The sequence below is a fragment of the Cryptomeria japonica genome, chromosome 11 (assembly GCF_030272615.1).
Source record: "Cryptomeria japonica chromosome 11, Sugi_1.0, whole genome shotgun sequence".
Classification (NCBI taxonomy): domain Eukaryota; kingdom Viridiplantae; phylum Streptophyta; class Pinopsida; order Cupressales; family Cupressaceae; genus Cryptomeria; species Cryptomeria japonica.
In genome coordinates, this window is record NC_081415.1 from 492,217,631 (window position 1) to 492,236,729 (window position 19,099).

General features: G+C 37.8%; 1 protein-coding gene across 1 annotated transcript; it reads right to left on the minus strand.

Moving 5' to 3' along the window:
* Positions 1 to 1,425: 1,425 nt before the first annotated feature.
* On the minus strand, positions 1,426 to 18,773 carry LOC131068293 (uncharacterized). Its single transcript, XM_058003460.2, has 2 exons — positions 17,490 to 18,773; positions 1,426 to 2,272 (listed from the first exon to the last, which is right to left on the minus strand). The coding sequence occupies exon 1, from the start codon at positions 18,390 to 18,392 to the stop codon at positions 17,841 to 17,843; it is 552 nt and encodes a 183-aa protein (XP_057859443.1). The 5' UTR covers positions 18,393 to 18,773; the 3' UTR covers positions 1,426 to 2,272; positions 17,490 to 17,840.
* Positions 18,774 to 19,099: the final 326 nt, after the last annotated feature.

Here is a 19,099-nt window from a genome sequence, read left to right on the forward strand (position 1 = left end):
CCACTACTGCAAGTAGCAACTCTATGTTCCTGTCACCTAACATTTCTTTATCATTCGTTAGCACCTAAATGTGCATTACAACTTGATCTCTACCGCTTCCCTTTTAATGCAGGTTAGCATCACATTATTCTTCCAACACATTTAATCTCCTTTGGCAAACTACGTTCTTTATTCTGAAGCTATTAAATTCTTCACAAGATTATAGAGGACATTTTTTCAACCCATAAACATTCTTCTCATTCTACAAATAAATATTTTCAATCTAAAATATGGCTAGCACATGTGTATAGCTCATACCAAGCCCCATGTTCTTCAGGGTACTAAAATCTTGCTATTTAAATTATCTAAGGTGACAAGGGGAAGACCAAGAGAGAAAAGTTGTAGTAACCAGACAGGCGCCAATCATTGGACAGACCCTCAAAATGTAATGCTCGGTAAAAGATGACATATAAAATCTTGCAAATGCCCAGCATCCCACTACAGGTGGTCTCACCCCATAATTTTGATCACATTCAACATTTAAATTGCAACAACTTATAACAGGTACCCTATGATCTTTCCTAGCTCAACCTAAGGAACCTCTACAAGTCAGCTATCTATAACAACTGCTTAAATTTCCTAGACTTATCAAAAATAACTACTTAATTTCCGAGTCTCAGCTACCTGAAACAATAATTTAAATGCCCTGCATAGCTGAGGTGTACACTTTAGTTCAACAAGGTTAATTAAGGAGTCCACACTCATTTGGAAATGCCAAAAGCTTATTTTTCATAATAGTCTTTTTGTCAGTCTTTTTCAAAGAACTACTCAAAAGGCACCTCAAGATGCTTTTCCTCACACAGATCACCCATCTGAATGTTAATATTACACATTACATTCTTTACACAACAATTTCCATTTTGACAGCCATTGTAAATAAGCCTAAGGAGATCAATAACAACTGGATCTCAAAAACAGTCAGTAAAAGTAGATTCATATAAGCTGGACGTATCACATCTCATACTTTATTTCTGTGCAACGGCTTTTAATGTCAGAAATGTTGCAACTGAAATGTTTTCTGCCCTTTTGCATCAAAATCCTCCACAAAAGCATCCACTTGATTACAATGGCACATTATAAGGAAAAAGAGAGATACAATTGCCTTGCCTACATCATATATCAGCCTAACCTAAAGTAATATCGAGCAATTAATCTAACTACAGTTTCAGCTAGTAAACAAATATTATTAAGTCCTAAACTGCAATACAACTCAAGGCAAGATCGGTTACATCAGATTTGAGAACCTCTGTTTCTAACTAGTAGCAGCCAAGTCTCGGAATATCTTATTAGTTTATAACCAATATTTTGTGCTACTTATGAGAGACAAGGAACTTCACACGAGGAAAAAACTTGTTTCAATGCCTACAGCCAACTAGTTTTTGCTTCAAGTTTTATCACACAATTTTGAGGCCAGGATTACATCCAGAAGCTGCTTTTTAGTAAAACCCAGATACAAAATACATCATGCTGATGCAATCTTGTAGTCCTAAACTGCAATACAACTCAAGGCAAGATCGGTTACATCAGATTTGAGAACCTCTGTTTCTAACTAGTAGCAGCCAAGTCTCGGAATATCTTATTAGTTTATAACCAATATTTTGTGCTACTTATGAGAGACAAGGAACTTCACACGAGGAAAAAACTTGTTTCAATGCCTACAGCCAACTAGTTTTTGCTTCAAGTTTTATCACACAATTTTGAGGCCAGGATTACATCCAGAAGCTGCTTTTTAGTTTTTAGTAAAACCCAGATACAAAATACATCATGCTGATGCAATCTTGTGTTACTAACTGAAAACATGGTTTCATTTTGATACCTGAAACTGAAAGCAACTGGTTGAAAAGTGGGAGAGGGGGAAAGCATTATTCATGATCTGCTAGAATGACCACCTTCATTGACAAACAGTCTCCAGGTTGCAAATGGGTCTCTTCTTAGTGCTGCTTCAGTGATACCAAGTCGCCTTCCAACTAAGACTGTCAAGATCTCTTCATCTTCTTAGATTGCTTGGCATTTTACAGCAGATTTCCTTCTTTCCATTGCCAGTTTCTACCAAAAATAATTTGCTACATTCTTTCCAGAAAAGGAATCTTCGGAAGTATCTCAAAATCTGTGAGCTGACAAAGCGGTTGTATTACTGGGATGGTTTTTTTATAGACCTTTTATGCTTTATAAAGTTTAGACCAATGGAACATAAGGCCCAAGTTATCTAGCCATTTAAACAGTCACAAGGTTCCTGTGAGTGAAAATTTCATAACAAATTTATCAGCCAAAAAAAATCAGAACAAAAAAAAGTGATAAAGTTTGATCTGTATCAATTTGCATTTTAAATTGTTTTTATTTTCAAGAAACAAAAAATAAATGAACAAGAATAATAACTGTAGCATAGGAAATAGGAAATCATCACAAGCAAGATAAACATAATCATCAATCACAAATGCATTCATTGCAATGAATCTAATCCTAAGCACACTCAATAGAGACATAAAATAAAACATTCAAAAGCAAAGATCATGCAAATCAAAGATGGGATTCAAATGCTCCTTCATGCGGCTCCATTGTTCTTCTTTCTTCTCCAAATAGGTTTGTTGTGGATCTCACCTTCAAGTGCATACACCTAATTGTGAAAGCAAGATTGACTTTGACACAAGAATACTCGAAATGTAAATTCAATAGTCTGATTAAGGATTCGCCAAAAATTAGGAATCAAGAATCAAGGGGTTTGATTGAAGAAATTCATCCAATTTATAGAAGAGTTGGAGAGATGACAAGATTAGCATGATCCAATTCAAATGGAAATTGCAAATCAATATGACAAATTATGACAAATTATGCACTTTCTATGCACAATTTGTTGATTGATAATTTATGACAAATTATGACAACTTCTATGTCAAAATTGATTGATTGTCAATTATGACAAATTTATGACAAATTGACATGTCATTTCCATGAATTTTGGAGAGAAAAAGGAGGAAATTGAAATTAAGAAATTTAGAGAATTGGAAAATTAGAGAATTAGGTAAATTAATTAATAATTTATCATTTATTAATTAATTCACAAAGAAGAATAATTAGCCAATTAACATTTAATTGTGACAAGAAAACTTAGGATAAATAAGTAATTTATTAATCCTAAAGGAAGAAAATGATAAGCCAGGTTAAATGATTAAATCACGAAACCCTAGAAGGTGAATTAGCAATGCGAGGACGACAATTAGGTCTTGATTGAAGATAATTAATGTCGATCATGATTTTGATTTTGGATTGATAAATGACCAATGTGATAAATGATTTGATAAATGCGCCAATTGACGAGGATCAATGACAAATTGATCCAAATTGACATAATTGAGATAGACAACAATTGATAGCGAAATGATCGCAAAATGACAAAATTGACAAGAGGACAAGGATTGATGATAAATAGATTGCAAGATGACAAGATTAAAAATGACCCCGATCGATGACAAATTGATCGCAAAATGACAAGATCGAACATGACAACGATCGATGACAAATCGATCGTTAAAATGACAAGATTGAAGGATTGATGATAAATCGACAAGATTGATAAGAGGACAACGATCGATGACAAATTGATCGCAAGATTGACAGGATTGAAAAGAGGACAAAACCCTAATTAGGATTGACGATGTCCAAAATGATAAGATTGATGATAAGATTGATGATAAGATTGATAAGAGGACAAAACCTTAATTAGGATTAACGATGTCCAAAATGATGACAAATAAGCATGCACATTGATGCGGCAGGATAAAATTGATCAAAATCATAATTGAAGATTGTTGTCGACAAGACCAAATTCAAACACGAGACAAAGGAAGAATGTAGAAGAGTGACTCGATGTTCGCAAATGATAAAAACCAAGTGCGTGACATAGGAGAAATGTTAATGTGACGCAAAAACCTAAAATGAGGCAATGCGCAAATGTTAAAGTATGACCTCGCAAGCGTTGACCATTTTTAGGTGTCTAAATTTTGCCCCTCTTTGAGACAATGCGATTTTAAGCGTTGTTTCAAAGAACAATAATGAAAATGCCCCAGACAATAATAATGACATATGCATGCCCCCTCGAGGAATTGGCCGGAAACATACAGAAAAGAGGCCAATTGATCGATAAAAATGATAGGATCGAACGGACTGACAATCGGAGATCGGATGCATGAAGGACAAGCAATGTAAGGTGCACAAGACCGCGACCAACATAAGATGGAGAAGACGCACATCCATCTATGCAATGACAAAGAGCTATAAATGAGACCAAGAGAGTGAAAATTTGCTCATTTGCACTAGACAAGGAGGAGAATTTGTTGCTCTGGACAAGGACACTTGCAGAGAGATGGCGAACATTCCAATGGCGGATCACCTTGGAGAACGTGTACGCACATTCAGACGACCGGACGACGCAGGAGCAGCGGTATGGACCTCAAAAACCCATGTTTTCAATTTCATGAATTTGACTCGTTTGCGGGACATTGCGGGGCCCACAGGGGATACAGAAACTGACTTCTGCGCTTGTGTAGGGTCTTCTGCGCTTGTGTAAGGTCTTCTACGCTTGTGTAAGAAGACACAAGCGCAAGTTACCTAACACAGGCACAGGTTCTCTGACACAGGCGCAATTGTGCACTGAAAACCCTAGTTTTGGTCAAAACGGCATGCAAATGCTCCGGAAAGGGGGGACAAGGGTAGGATAGGTCAAATGAGCTGAAAAACACCCTGATTAGACATGAAAAAGAGGAAATGCAACCCGTAGGAGCAAACCCTAAAACTGACAAAATTTGCCCCAATTGTGATGCAGAGTCGACAGTATCCGTTGATCACGCGGGAGAATCGACCAGACTGTTTCATGCTACGACATAGACTCAGGAGCACAGAGAGAGACACATTAGCAGGACTGGGGATATATTACATCACATACATGCCCGAGATTAGGGCAAACACAGGATTGCTTACCGCATTGGCAGAGCGATGGCATTCGGAGACCTCCTCATTCCATTTGGCAACTGGCGAGGCGACAGTGACTCTAGAGGATGTATGGCGCATCCTCCGCATTCCGATACATGGAGAGATGATAGAGTATGACCCAGTGACAGGGAGAGAGGCATTGTGCAGATTGTTTGAGTGCGACGCAGATGAGTTGGATATCGTCGAGAGGGAGATTGGCTGGGAGACTATGGCATCAGAGTATGATCGACGATATGTGGTGATAGCAGTGGTGATAGCATGTCTACTAGCAGGAGACAGACGAGGACATGGATTCCCTATTGGATGGGGAAGAGTGTTGGAGCGGATGGCGACAGAGGGGACAGTGTACGCATGGGGACCATGTGTATTGGCTATGCTGTATTTTCAGCTGCATCAGATAGCATATCAGGGAGTGCAGACTTTGAGCTGTGGAGTTACACTGCTACAAGTATGGGCATTTGAGCACATAGCCATATGTCGACCGATTATAGATAGACAGGTAGTACCACACCGACCATATGTGTATTGCTATGGTGGAGCACTGAGACAGGGTCCTTTTGGATACATATTATATTGGCGACATGAGCTAGACAGATTGAGAGAGTTCATATGGAGGCCATATCGTGATTGTCCTGGATGGTCAGATGATAGTGATGAGTTACCATATTGTAGACAGGAGAGGTACTTGATTGGGCGGCCAGTGAACCGCCAGAGAGTGATTGAGTTGTACCTGCCAGAGAGAGTCAGACGACAGTTTGGAGGGAGGCAGGATGTACCTAAGAGAATTGCACACTTTGCCCGATCTCACAGAGAGACGAGTCAATGGGGGAGTATGATTCAGCCACACATAGCCTATGCCGACTTTGCACAGCTACAGCCGAGACAGTGGGATTGGAGGTCAGATGTGGCAGACGCTGGGACGACAGATGAGTATGATAGATGGTTTGCACGACGGCAGCCAGTGCCATTGACAAATCCGGATATTCCAGTGCCGAGGCGACAGGAAGACTTCCCACTCATAGGAGAGGAGGAGGGAGATGAGGAGGACGAGGAGGAGGACGGTGATGAGGATGGGGATGACGAGGACAGAGATGAGGATGAGGGCGGGGATGACGAGGACAGAGATGAGGATGAGGATGAGGATGATGGAGATGGGGATGGGGATGACGAGCAGGAGGCATGGCAGGATATACCCATAGAGCCGGAGACAACTAGGACAGAGGAGATGGAGATGTGCAGGGCTACCATAGCGAGTCAGCAGGATCACATTGAGACTTTAGAGAGACAGCAAGACCAGTTCAGAGCGGAGATAGCTAGACTCACAGCGGCTCGAGATGCAGCGATTGCTCAGGCACAGCGAGAGGAACAGAGAGTCACTGAGTATATTGGGTCGATTCGGGATGCCAGTGTACGGGAGCTAGGACAGATGCTGGTAGAGACCGGAGAGGAGATACGCCATTGGAGGACACTATATGAGAGTGCAGTTCCACCAGAGTAGAGAGCACCTTCATATCGGGCACGATTGAGGACAGAGAGCAGGGCACGCTCTCGGAGGTCATTGAGTAGCATGGGGGTGAGTGGACCTATGAGACCACCACAGCCAGGACCAGGAGGGACATCATCCGCGAAACATGGCAGGGATGAGGAGGACAGAGGGAGCACCCAGTGACAGAGGCACGTGCTCCGTACGACAGACAGTAGACATTATGTAGTTTGACATTTTGTAGTCAGCCTGCGGGCCATACTTAGGACAGACAGTCCGATTTTGTACTCCGATATTATTGTGACATATGATATGATATGCATTGATATGATGAGATGCAAATGACTTGTGACATGTTATTTTCCATGTATGGATGACTTATGCACTGTTGATGAATGAATTGTGGAACATGTATGGATGTATTTTGTTTTGTATTTTTGATGCATTTATGATATGAAATGGATAAAATGCTTGATATGAAGCTTGATATAATGCAAATGTACTAACCAATGAATGCAGGATGCAGCATATGTGTTTGGATATTGGAGCACTAGACCGAACTGACCAGCCGACCGGACGGAAGAAATGTTAGTAAGAAGAAAATGAAATAGAGAATAGTTAGAGATGAAGAAAAACTTGCATTCAGTAATGTACTTTGTAGGTGAGAACCTTTATTTTTATGTAGCAAAACAGATGCGTAGCATCATGGCATTGAAGGCCAGAGCTGAAATGCAACCCTTTTTGCAAAAGACAGACACATTGCAGACAAACAACAATCACAACAAAAAAAGAAAATGACCATGAACCATCCCGGTCACTCTAAATCACTCAGTGACATCATCGAGCAACATAGGAACATGACCAAAGCCAAAGATAAATCAGTAAAAAGATAAGATGCACAAATTCCAACAAATCAAACAAACATCTTGATCTTCATTGTCAAAAGTTGAAAGTGCTGATAGGACGATCATGCTGTCTGGTTTCAGGACATGTGGTACCCCATCTAAGACAGGACACAGTCTGGTTTCGAGTATACCACACCCTGTATAAGACCCATGATAGTAGAGACAAGGACAAATGATTTTGAGGTTGATTGATATGACAATTTTGATCAGTTTGAATGTTTGGTTTAATGGAAAGAGTTCATCTGTGAATGCGTGATTTCATTAAAGCACAGTGTTGGATTGCGAGTTGTTGGATGTATACTCAGTGAGCTGTCTAATGCACAAAAGGAATAAGTATTTGCAAAAATGCTTGTTTTTTGGATTTTAATGTTTTGAAATGTTTTTTGTTCATTTTTTTTTCAGGACGTTTTATGATTTTTAGGGATTTTCATTTTTTCAGTTTTTAGATATTTTTTTCAGGAATTTATTCGATTTTTTTAGGGAGTTTTTTCAGGACATTTTTATTATTTTTTATGATTTATTTCAGGACATTTTTCAATTTTTTTGAATTATTTCAGGACTTTATTTGATTTTTTATGATTTTTTTTTTTTTGAGGAAATTTTTAAATTTTTTTGGTCTTATTTTCAGGACATTTTCCAATTTTTATGATCTTTTTTCAGGACATTTTTAAACTGTATGATTTTGCCCCCAGTATCTAGCAAGGCAAGGAATATGACAGGTGAATAAATAGGCATGCTGAAATGATGGTGGATAGAGGGAAGACAAAGGCCTTTTATTATGGAGACAACGCGAATGCAATTTTCAAGGGCTATTGCGTGATGGGACAAGAGACTGGATATGACAATGTAAAGCAGGAACATGGCATGAGGGACATGTCAAGAGGTGTTTGAAACCATGTTTAAATTTTGCGTCCTTATGTCAGATCAAGATCAAGGAATGAAAAAGAGTGTATGGATAGTGATAAGATATGGATAGGATAAGCAAGACCAAGAATGGATAAGGGACATGGATTGAAGGTCGGGATTGGCTAAGGGATAGTGGCAGAAAGTTGCAATAAGCCAGGGAATATGGATGGAAGGTTGAAATAAGCAAATGGGCAAATGACCAAAAGCTATGATAGACTAAAAGCTGCAAACAAGATGCATGATGCTCATGATGATCCTCAGCCTTGTCAAGATCAAAGGTGGAAAGAGGAAATGGACATGAGGGACAATAGGATATGAAGGATAATAGGACATGGTATGATAGGATAGTGAAGGGCAATAAGATATGAAGGAGGAAATCTGCCCCCAAGTGTGGTGTGCAAGAAATTCATAGATTACGCATGACGCCTGTTTGCCAGGTTTTCATCATGGTACTTGCCCAAGGCGCCTGTTTGCCAGGTTTTCACCAGTGGACGAATTATTTTTTGCTCTACTTTTTCTTTCTTTTTCTTTTTTTCACTTTTTTCATTTTTTTGATTTTTGACTTTTTCAATAGAAGATGGACACATGATAGGGGATGGAAGAAGGACTCGAGCGTCTTTTTTTTTTGGATAGTAGCCTTGAAAAATAATGGACCATGACCTTTAAAAGTATGCTCAAAGACATTGGTAGGATAAGGACATGGAAAAAGAGATGAAACTAAGGCAAGGATTTATGTAAAGGATGGGATCAAAGGGATTGAAGGATGGAAAATATGCATTGGATAATGAATAGGGTATTGGAAGAATTGGACTTCAGTGGATGGAAATGAAGGCAAAATCGACATTGGCACACACCTTGAGGGGTGATGGACTGATGGAGGAAAAATGAATCTCAGATTGTGAGATTTGGATGGAGGAATAGCTTGGGATTTTGGGACATAAGGGCCCAAAATGGATGAAGAAGGTGATGGAGGAACAAATTTGAGAGGTTTGGATGGAGGAATAGCAATTTTGGATGCCAAGTTGGATGTTTCTTTAGGCTTTTGTGCGTCAAGGAGCTGCTTAGGGATCCACATGGTTTTTGATTTTTCATGCTTTTGTGGTTCCTTGGAGTGCATTGCTGGCACAAGGGATTTAGGAACCCATATATATTTTGACTTTTGTTTTTGAGCAATGGGCCTTTGTGGCCTTTTGGATATTTCTTTTTCTTTTTGGATCAATTTTTTATTTGTTTTGACATGTCGATTATATTGGACATGTTGATCCTTGAATACATGTGGATTTCTAGACTTATGACTTTTATACTTGGCATTCAAATTGCTTGGAGGGGGAAAGGAATGCATGGATGGATATGAATGAAATGGATTTCTTTTGTATGGATGGAATTTACTCAAGGATGTGTGCCTTTGCTGATGTTGCATAGGAGATGGAGGGATATAGGGACCTAGAATGGATGGAAGGGATGATGGGGAAGGTGGACATTTGGATTTTGACTTTGAAGGGATACCAATGCCTTGAGAGTGAGTTGTGTAGCCATGACCATTAGTATATTCTTTGATATGAAGGGGTTCTTGCTCATGGAGGTCTACTCCTTTGCCTTTATGAATATCTTGACTTGTAGGAGACTCTTTTCTTTGGGACGAAGACGCGAGTCCATTATGAGGTGGATATGATATGAGAGAAATAATGAGATCTTGAAGTGGATCGGATTGCACCAAAGTGGAAGAACCCATTATGCATGTCGAGGGTTCATGAACATCTTGCACTGACACGTTAGAATCATGAGGGGGATTAGGATCATGAGGGGGACTAGGATTGTGTAGTGGACATGGTTCAATGACGGGCTCTTCAAGAGATGAAATGGGAGACATAATGGGATCATCACAAGAAATGTGATCTTGGAGTGTATATGTTGGATTAGGACGAGGAGATGGAGGAACAAGTGGATCTTGTGGAGGATCTAAAGGAATGATAGGGTCTTGTGTTGGAAATGAATTTGGAAGGATACTTTGACCTTGACAAGGAGGAAGATCATTGGATTCCTCTTTAAAATTGCTTTGCTCTTGACTTTTAATGGGATCATCGGAAAGGATGGAAGGGATATTTGGAATGTCAATGGGATTTGAAAGGACATTTTTTTCATGAAATGGAAGGGGATCATTTGGGATTGGATGGACTAGGATATCTTGATCTTGCTCAAGGAATGGAGTGTCAATAGGACTTTGGATAGGATGGACAAGAATAGGGGAATCATCGTGAGTGTCTGGGAACATGGAGTCCTGGTCAACAATTGGATGGGATGATAAGGTTTCAGGATCTTGATCTTGATTTGTTTTAGGACTCATTTCTTCGTGCTCTAAATTATCCTCTTGACATGAGGTTGGACTTTGGATATGCATGGGGGATTCTGACAAGGAATCAATGTTTTGGCATGAAGGAGATGCACTTTGAACATTTGTGATGGATTCTGGCAAGGAATCAATGCTTGAACATGAGGAAGAAGGACTTCGAATGGGGTCCTCTAAAACAGGTAATGGCAATAAAGTGCATGGTGGCATTGGGTCTTGTATTTCTGAAACATGACAAGGATGTGCATCATGAATTGGATTATCGTGGCAATCAATTATGGATAGCTCTTGGGTAATTGCATCCTTGGGGGTATTGTTTGATGAGAACAATATGGAAGGTTCTTGTGAAACTTCTAGAGGTGTGGGGATAGATGCCACTGGAGAGTCAATTTGTTTGTGGGGGGATGAGGCCTTGCTAGACATAAGTGTATTATCTTGATCTTCTTCAAAGAACTCACTTGGTCGTTTCCTTAAGATCATTGCAATAAAGCCACCTTTCTTTCGAGGTTTTGACATGATTGGATCTGGAATTTGAACTTGTTTTTGGTTTGATGTCATGTTTTGATATTGGACTTGGTTCAATTGTTCTGACATGTTTGAAACTTGGGTTGGTGTGTGTTGCAACCTTTGTTTTTGAATGTTTGGTTGTTGTTGTTGACATTGATATTCCACCATTGGTTGAACCATTTGTTGACATTGTATGGTTGGTTGGACATATTGTTGAAATTGGACCATTAGTTGTGTTGGTTGCATATGTTGAACAATTGGTTGTGATGGTTGAAAATCTGATTGATAGTAAACACCTTCTTGTTCTTGTTGTAGAGGCACATAATGTTGAAATTGATGTTGTCTCTTTTCTTGAAATTGTTTCATCATCTCTATTTGGGAGAGGAGAGCTGGTATGTCTGATCGTTCAAGAAGAGACCTTACATCAATTGGCTCAATATTTGGATTTCGACCTGGAAGTTTTCGAAACATTTTGGACATTTGTGATCTATTCTTCTCAATGTTTTTCACTCTTTGTTCCAAAATCTCATTTTCTTGAGCTAGTTTCTCCTCTAGTTTTTGTATTTGGAGACTTGTTTCATCATAAAAAGTTTGATCAATATTGCCTCCTTGTTGGGTTGGATAGAATTGTGATTGCATTGTCGGTTGATATGTCAAACGTTGTTGCATCATTGGTGCTTGGAACCTTGTTTCAATAGACATGTCACTATGCAAATGCAATATTTTTGGAATTTTTCAAGGATAATGTATGATATGCAACTAAATGCAAACTAGATAGACGAGCATGCAATCTATGTTTTTGGTTGTTTTTGAAGATTTTGACAAACTTATGAATGCAAATCTAAAAGAGACCTTTAGGAAATTGAAATGATGTCTAGACCTCAAAGGACAAAAGGACTTAATTGACAAAGGACAAGATGACAATGTCTCCCCTATATGCTTGGATACTAAGCTAGGTTTGACGAAATGATATTGATGACAAAAGGACAAAAGACTTGATAAGGTCTAGACTTCTTAACAATGACTTAGGGTTTATCAAAGATTTGGATTACTCAAGTATGACAAGACCTAGTTTTATATGCAAAGGGACAATTGCTATGATATGATAATGATTTAAGCTTAATGAAGAGACTTAGGGTATGCAAATATGAATGTATGACAATGGTATGACTTTAATGCAAGAGGACACATGCAAATGGATGACTCTTATTGATATGCAAAGGAGTATGACTTAGGTGAAACTTAACCTTGGTACTTGACAATGAACTTTGCAAAATGCAACCTAGGATGAACCTAAATGTAAGTGACATGAATGTTGAGATAAGATTTTGAACAATGTTTGCTAACCATGTTTGAAGATGAGCTTTGAATCTTGTTGAACTTTTGTTGGATGAATGTCTCTTGTGTTTAACCTTGTTTTGAATCAATTTGTTTTGCTTCTTTGAAATGGGATGCAATTCAACTTTTGACAAGCAAAGAATACAAGATATTGCAACTTAGACTCAAGACAATCATGCTCATTCCCACATTTCTTATGGTAGGCAAGGACATTAGATACTTGAGAGGTAGACTCATTATGGGATTCAAGGAGAATACATAGATGCTTGACCCCACGGGCTCCCCTCCACGGCACTCACTTCTCAGGGCAGCCAAGCATCAGTCCCCATGGAAATCTCCCCATGGCGAACTTAGTATCTCTTCCAAGTATCCGAACTTGTCCTTCTCAAGCAACTAGAAGGGTTTTTGGCCTCTAAATATAAGGTGTTTAGTAAGGATTTCTGTTAAGCATTACTCCTTGATGTCACGCAAGCGTGATTGAGACATTAAGCCCATCAAGATACCAAACAAATGTAGTCGCGCAAGCACGATTTAGACCAAGAGGCCCTACTTAGATGTTGATATGAGAAAGAGTCCAAGGGTCATCACTTCCCAAGTAACTGCAATTCCCACGTAACACTTCCTTCAAAGCTTTCGCTCATCGGGTATTTTTTTATAGTGAGTTAGAATGCCAAGGAATTCTAGCCGTACTCACTTTGGGTCGTCCCCTTCTCACGATTATCACTTGCTTGCAAAAGCAAAGTGGTCGGGAAGGCAGGCCCTCTAAATGTGACACACAATCAACAATACAAGCATGGTATCGAAGATCTGGATTTCTGATCACCCTAAGAAGGATGAGAGCATACTCTCCTACTCCAATGTCATACTCAACAATCAAAGCAAACAAATGTTCATTCCAACCTATTTAGAAATTACTAGGTGCCTAATTAAAAATCACAAACACAAAGTTTGGTTGTTTCTCCAAGGCAACCTGCAAAAAACCCAAGTTAGAAGTTTGATATGCTTATTCTTTGACTTTCGAATCTGCACAAAGTGTGTTAGTAGTTTGATTTATTGTCTTTGCCATGCGTATGCCAAGATTCTGCACAGATAATTAGTACCAAAATCCAAAGCACAGAAAACAGAATGCAAAAACACAACAAATTTCAAGTAAACACTGCATTTTTTTACCTCTGTTCTGGACTTTACATAGACGCAGAACTCATGACACAAGCGCAGAACCCATGACACAAGCGCAGAATGTCCTCTACACAAGCGCAGAATGCTCAACACAGGCGCAAGTTGTCTTACACAGGCGCAAAAGTCTCCAGAATACCCTGCACGACCCTGTTTTTGGGTTTTTTGGCCTGCAAATCAACTTGAGAGCACTCAAAACACCATAAAGAGGTTAGAAGGTTAGTGTTCACGTCGGGTTCACCAATTAATGTAGCATAGGAAATAGGAAATCATCACAAACAAGATAAACATAATCATCAATCACAAATGCATTCATTGCAATGAATCTAATCCTAAGCACACTCAATAGAGACATGAAATAAAACATTCAAAAGCAAAGATCATGCAAACCAAAGATGGGATTCAAATGCTCCTTCATGCGGCTCCATTGTTCTTCTTTCTTCTCCAAATGGGTTTGTTGTGGATCTCACCTTCAAGTGCATACACCTAATTGTGAAAGCAAGATTGAATTTGACACAAGAATACTCGAAGTGTAAATTCAATAGTCTGATTAAGGATTCACCAAAAATTAGGAATCAAGAATCAAGGGGTTTGATTGAAGAAATTCATCCAATTTATAGAAGAGTTGGAGAGATGACAAGATTAGCATGATCCAATTCAAATGGAAATTGCAAATCAATATGACAAATTATGACAAATTATGCACTTTCTATGCACAATTTGTTGATTGATAATTTATGACAAATTATGACAACTTCTATGTCAAAATTGATTGATTGTCAATTATGACAAATTTATGACAAATTGACATGTCATTTCCATGAATTTTGGAAAGAAAAAGGAGGAAATTGAAATTAAGAAATTTAGAGAATTGGAAAATTAGAGAATTAGGTAAATTAATTAATAATTTATCATTTATTAATTAATTCACAAAGAAGAATAATTAGCCAATTAAATGAACATTTAATTGTGACAAGAAAACTTAGGATAAATAAGTAATTTATTAATCCTAAAGGAAGAAAATGATAAGCCAGGTTAAATGATTAAATCACGAAACCCTTGAAGGTGAATTAGCAATGCGAGGACGACAATTAGGTCTTGATTGAAGATAATTAATGTCGATCATGATTTTGATTTTGGATTGATAAATGACCAATGTGATAAATGATTTGATAAATGCGCCAATTGACGAGGATCAATGACAAATTGATCCAAATTGACATAATTGAGATAGACAACAATTGATAGCGAAATGATCGCAAAATGACAAAATTGACAAGAGGACAAGGATTGATGATAAATAGATTGCAAGATGACAAGATTAAAAATGACCCCGATCGATGACAAATTGATCGCAAAATGACAAGATCGAACATGACAACGATCGATGACAAATCGATCGTTAAAATGACAAGATTGAAGGATTGATGATAAATCGACAAGATTGATAAGAGGACAACGATCGATGACAAATTGATCGCAAGATTGACAGGATTGAAAAGAGGACAAAACCCTAATTAGGATTGACGATGTCCAAAATGATAAGATTGATGATAAGATTGATAAGAGGACAAAACCTTAATTAGGATTGACGATGTCCAAAATGATGACAAATAAGCATGCACATTGATGCGGCAGGATAAAATTGATCAAAATCATAATTGAAGATTGTTGTCGACAAGACCAAATTCAAACACGAGACAAAGGAAGAATGTAGAAGAATGACTCGATGTTCGCAAATGATAAAAACCAAGTGCGTGACATAGGAGAAATGTTAATGTGACGCAAAAACCTAAAATGAGGCAATGTGCAAATGTTAAAGTATGACCTCGCAAGCGTTGACCATTTTTAGGTGTCTACAATAACTAATGAATTTAATTTTAAAAATTTAAATTAAACCTAACAAAAAATTGAATTTATTAGATTGAAATAAAATTTAGATGAAAAAGCCATAAAAGGATAGTACCTAATAGAAACCTAAGAATGATAAGTATAAAACATAGAAGGGGAAAGGGAAAACCATCATTCATGTGCTGAATACAATGACTACTTTCATTGTCAACCTGTCTCCAGGCTGTGCAGGAATCTCTTTGTAATTATGTTTCAGCATTAGCAAATTGTCCCCCAAATAAGAGTGTCAAGAATCAAGATATTCTTGTCTGATTAGATTGCTGGACCTTTAAAGAAGGTTTCTTTCTTTCCATCCCACTAAGGCATAATTCCCTTTCTCCCAAGAGTAAATTGCTACATCCTTTCAATAAGAAGAAAAAAATGGATACTTTCCAGCACCTGCTTATTACTATTACCCTAGCAGCTTGTGTGTTATAACATTTTCTCAGGGTATGCTCCAGTAGATGCTGATTTGTTATAGACTAACAGAAAAAAAAGACATCCTCTATTCCTTACCTTAAAAAGAGACAGAGTACCAAACATAACATAAATGTAAGCCATAGCTAAAAATGTTGTTTAGTTCATATGAAGATCACATCATAACCCTTACACATCTTTGGTCAACATTCATTTTGACTTCAAATACCAGACTTTGGATCAGGAATATCAAATATAGTATACCTAGATACATGTCAAATATGTTAAACCAATCCATTCCTAACTTAATCTATTCACAAAAGGGTTCACGATGAAGATGAAAATCAAAATATACAAGTCCTTCCCAAGTTCATAAGTACACAATTGTGCCAATATTGTGGTATATGAAGGTTTAAAAAATTCGAAAAGCTTTTCAAGAAATTTCAGACTTTCCCACTCAGGCATCATATTTCAATCTCCTCAAGGCACCACATACATGGATTATATATTTCAACTGAACGGTCAGCTCTGATGTGACTGAAAAGCACCAATAATCAAGCCTACCAACAATAAAGTGTAAGAATGAAATGATCATAATGGTTTACAGTATAAAGGACCGCAAATATGTCAATTCTATTTCATTCTGTTCCACAGAATCATTTACTATAAAGCCCTGGATCATGCAAAGTAGAATATCATCCATAATTCATGAGCTCAGCATGACAAGAATGGAGTGCATTCCCTATTACTTACTCTTAAAGATATAGTTAGTTCAAATCATTGTTAGTACAGAAACGACCATCTTTCAAGGATAATCACACTGTTGCATAGAGGGTTAAGTTATCTCAAAGATAAATCAATATGTTGAAAGGAAAATTTCAGGGCTTCTTGGCATCACTAATTGTTGATCCTGGAGCAAAAAAAGAAGGTTGATCGAGTTTGTATTATAGGGCTTTTTGGTATCACTAACTGTTGGTCTTGGAGTTAAATGAAATCAATCTATTAAGTTGTGATTAATAAACCCAATATCAATGAGTATTGTTCCTGATTTCATACCATACAATGTGATTGAAAAGTGAACTAATGTGAGGAAATGTACAAACTTCAAAACATTAGTGCAAATAAGTTAATAACTCATAATATTTGAAAAAGCTGCAAATGCTTAACAACGAGACATCTAGTTTAAGATTTTCATAATATAAAGATACAAAAATGGATAACAAATGTGTGCATGCCGTTCAGCATAGCAAAGCACAAGTGCCCTCCAGATGATCAAAACTGAAACACTTGTCACCCATTTTGAAACCAAACAAACTACTCTTTGTTTCAAAAGGCAATGCACCTTAGGATATGAACAATTGAATCAACAGCTCTAACAGAGATTGTCAATGTTTTGCAAATATCCATTTCAGGAACACGATCGAAGAATCCCGACAAATCTTAGCAAAAAACCAAAATCACTGCCCAGCCCCCTAAAACAAAACAATTTTCTTACTTTGGAGTTTTGTCCTTCTTTTTCTTGATGGAATGAGATTGCTGCTCTTCATCTGCAGCTTTTCTGCTATAATGATCGCCGCTCTCATTGGCAGGATGCTTCCCTTGTTCTGATTTTCTAGAGCTTACTGATACCAAGATATTACCATTATCTTCATCTAGGCGATCAGGAGACATTAACTTTCTCAACTCTTTATGTGTAGCATGCGTCTCTTTGAGCTCCAAATCCGTTTGCTCTCGTAAATTTTTTAGAGCCCCATCATGGTTTTCATTGTGTTGATGTTCCTTATCCCTTTTCTCTTTTCCTTCTCTGGTTGCCCACTAATCTCAATGCCACATTGATTCAGTGCTGTTAAAGTTGAGATATCATCATCTGGCGAAACCCGTTTGCCCTTGGCACATTTTCAAACTTCTTCTGAATAGAAGGTGTAGCGTATGAATCAAAGTCCGTCTTTTCTAATCTTCCAGCGTCCTCTTCTTCAATTTTAACTTCAGTTTTCTGCCGTATTACATCCTCCTCCCCCGTATCATCTGGAAGACTTTGAACAGAAAGTTTAGAAGATTTTTCACTCTTTTTACTGTGTTTCCGATCTTCTATAACAGGTGTTTTGAAGGAACTTGCTTGTGTTTGCGGTTCCTGCTCTGATCCTGATAAACCCTCGTTAGGGTTTTCGAAACCCGTGGCCGCGGGAGTTTCAAAAATCCTTTTCTTCTTTTTGGATTTATTGAGGCTTGAATGTGAACCTTCTCCCATGGATTCCAAAGAGCGAGCAGCACTCTTTAGAAAGCTCTTGACAGAATCATCAGTTCCTCCGTCGCTGCACAGAAACCGTCGTAGAATACGAGCCGCCTTGGAAGTTGAACATGCTTCGGAGGAAAGAATCGAACCCCTAACCAGCCGCATTCTGATCAAGGATGAAACCAAAAAAATAAAATAGATATGTTTTTAGAACACGATACCTATTTCAAACCTGAAAGTACCCTAATATGAAGAAGGAACCCTTCTTCGTCTTGAGCCTTTTGTAAAATCTGGACTTGCTCAGGAGAAAATATATAACTAGCTGAGCAATTTGGAGCATTTGCATTGAAGGAGTTGCGGAAATGTCCCAGCTACAGACTGCCTGATTTTTGTAACCCTAATTTTTAGTAGTAATAAGACTCGTGCTCTATAAACATTTTAACAAGATCAAAGAAAATTCTCGTCTCATCCATTAAAATGTTGAACTGCTCTAAGTTGCTGGGTTGACAACTACCTACGGTAACCAGCGCTGGCCTTTTGGGAATTCTATTTTAGTATAAATGAATATTTGAAAATCTGCTTTTAAAATATCAAATATTTGAAAATCTGCTTTGGATTAAATGTTTTGATGATGAATTGAATGAAATGTATTGAGATGAGTAAATGTTTTTGGAAAATGGATAGAATAATAAAATTAGTTGAAAAATTATATTATAAATTTATTAAAGAATATAATAAATTTTTAATGAATATTTTTAAATAAAAAAATAATTTGTTATTTGTTGTAGATTATTTTTGTAGCTGTAGATTCACTTGTATAAGTTAAGATCTTTTTTGTGTTTGTAGATATGAAATCTAATAATTTTTAAGAT

What these genes read in the sequence shown, in the direction of transcription:
- LOC131068293 (XM_058003460.2), bottom strand. Translation starts at nt 18,392, where the DNA reads ATGCGGCTGGTTAGGGGTTCGATTCTTTCCTCCGAAGCATGTTCAACT.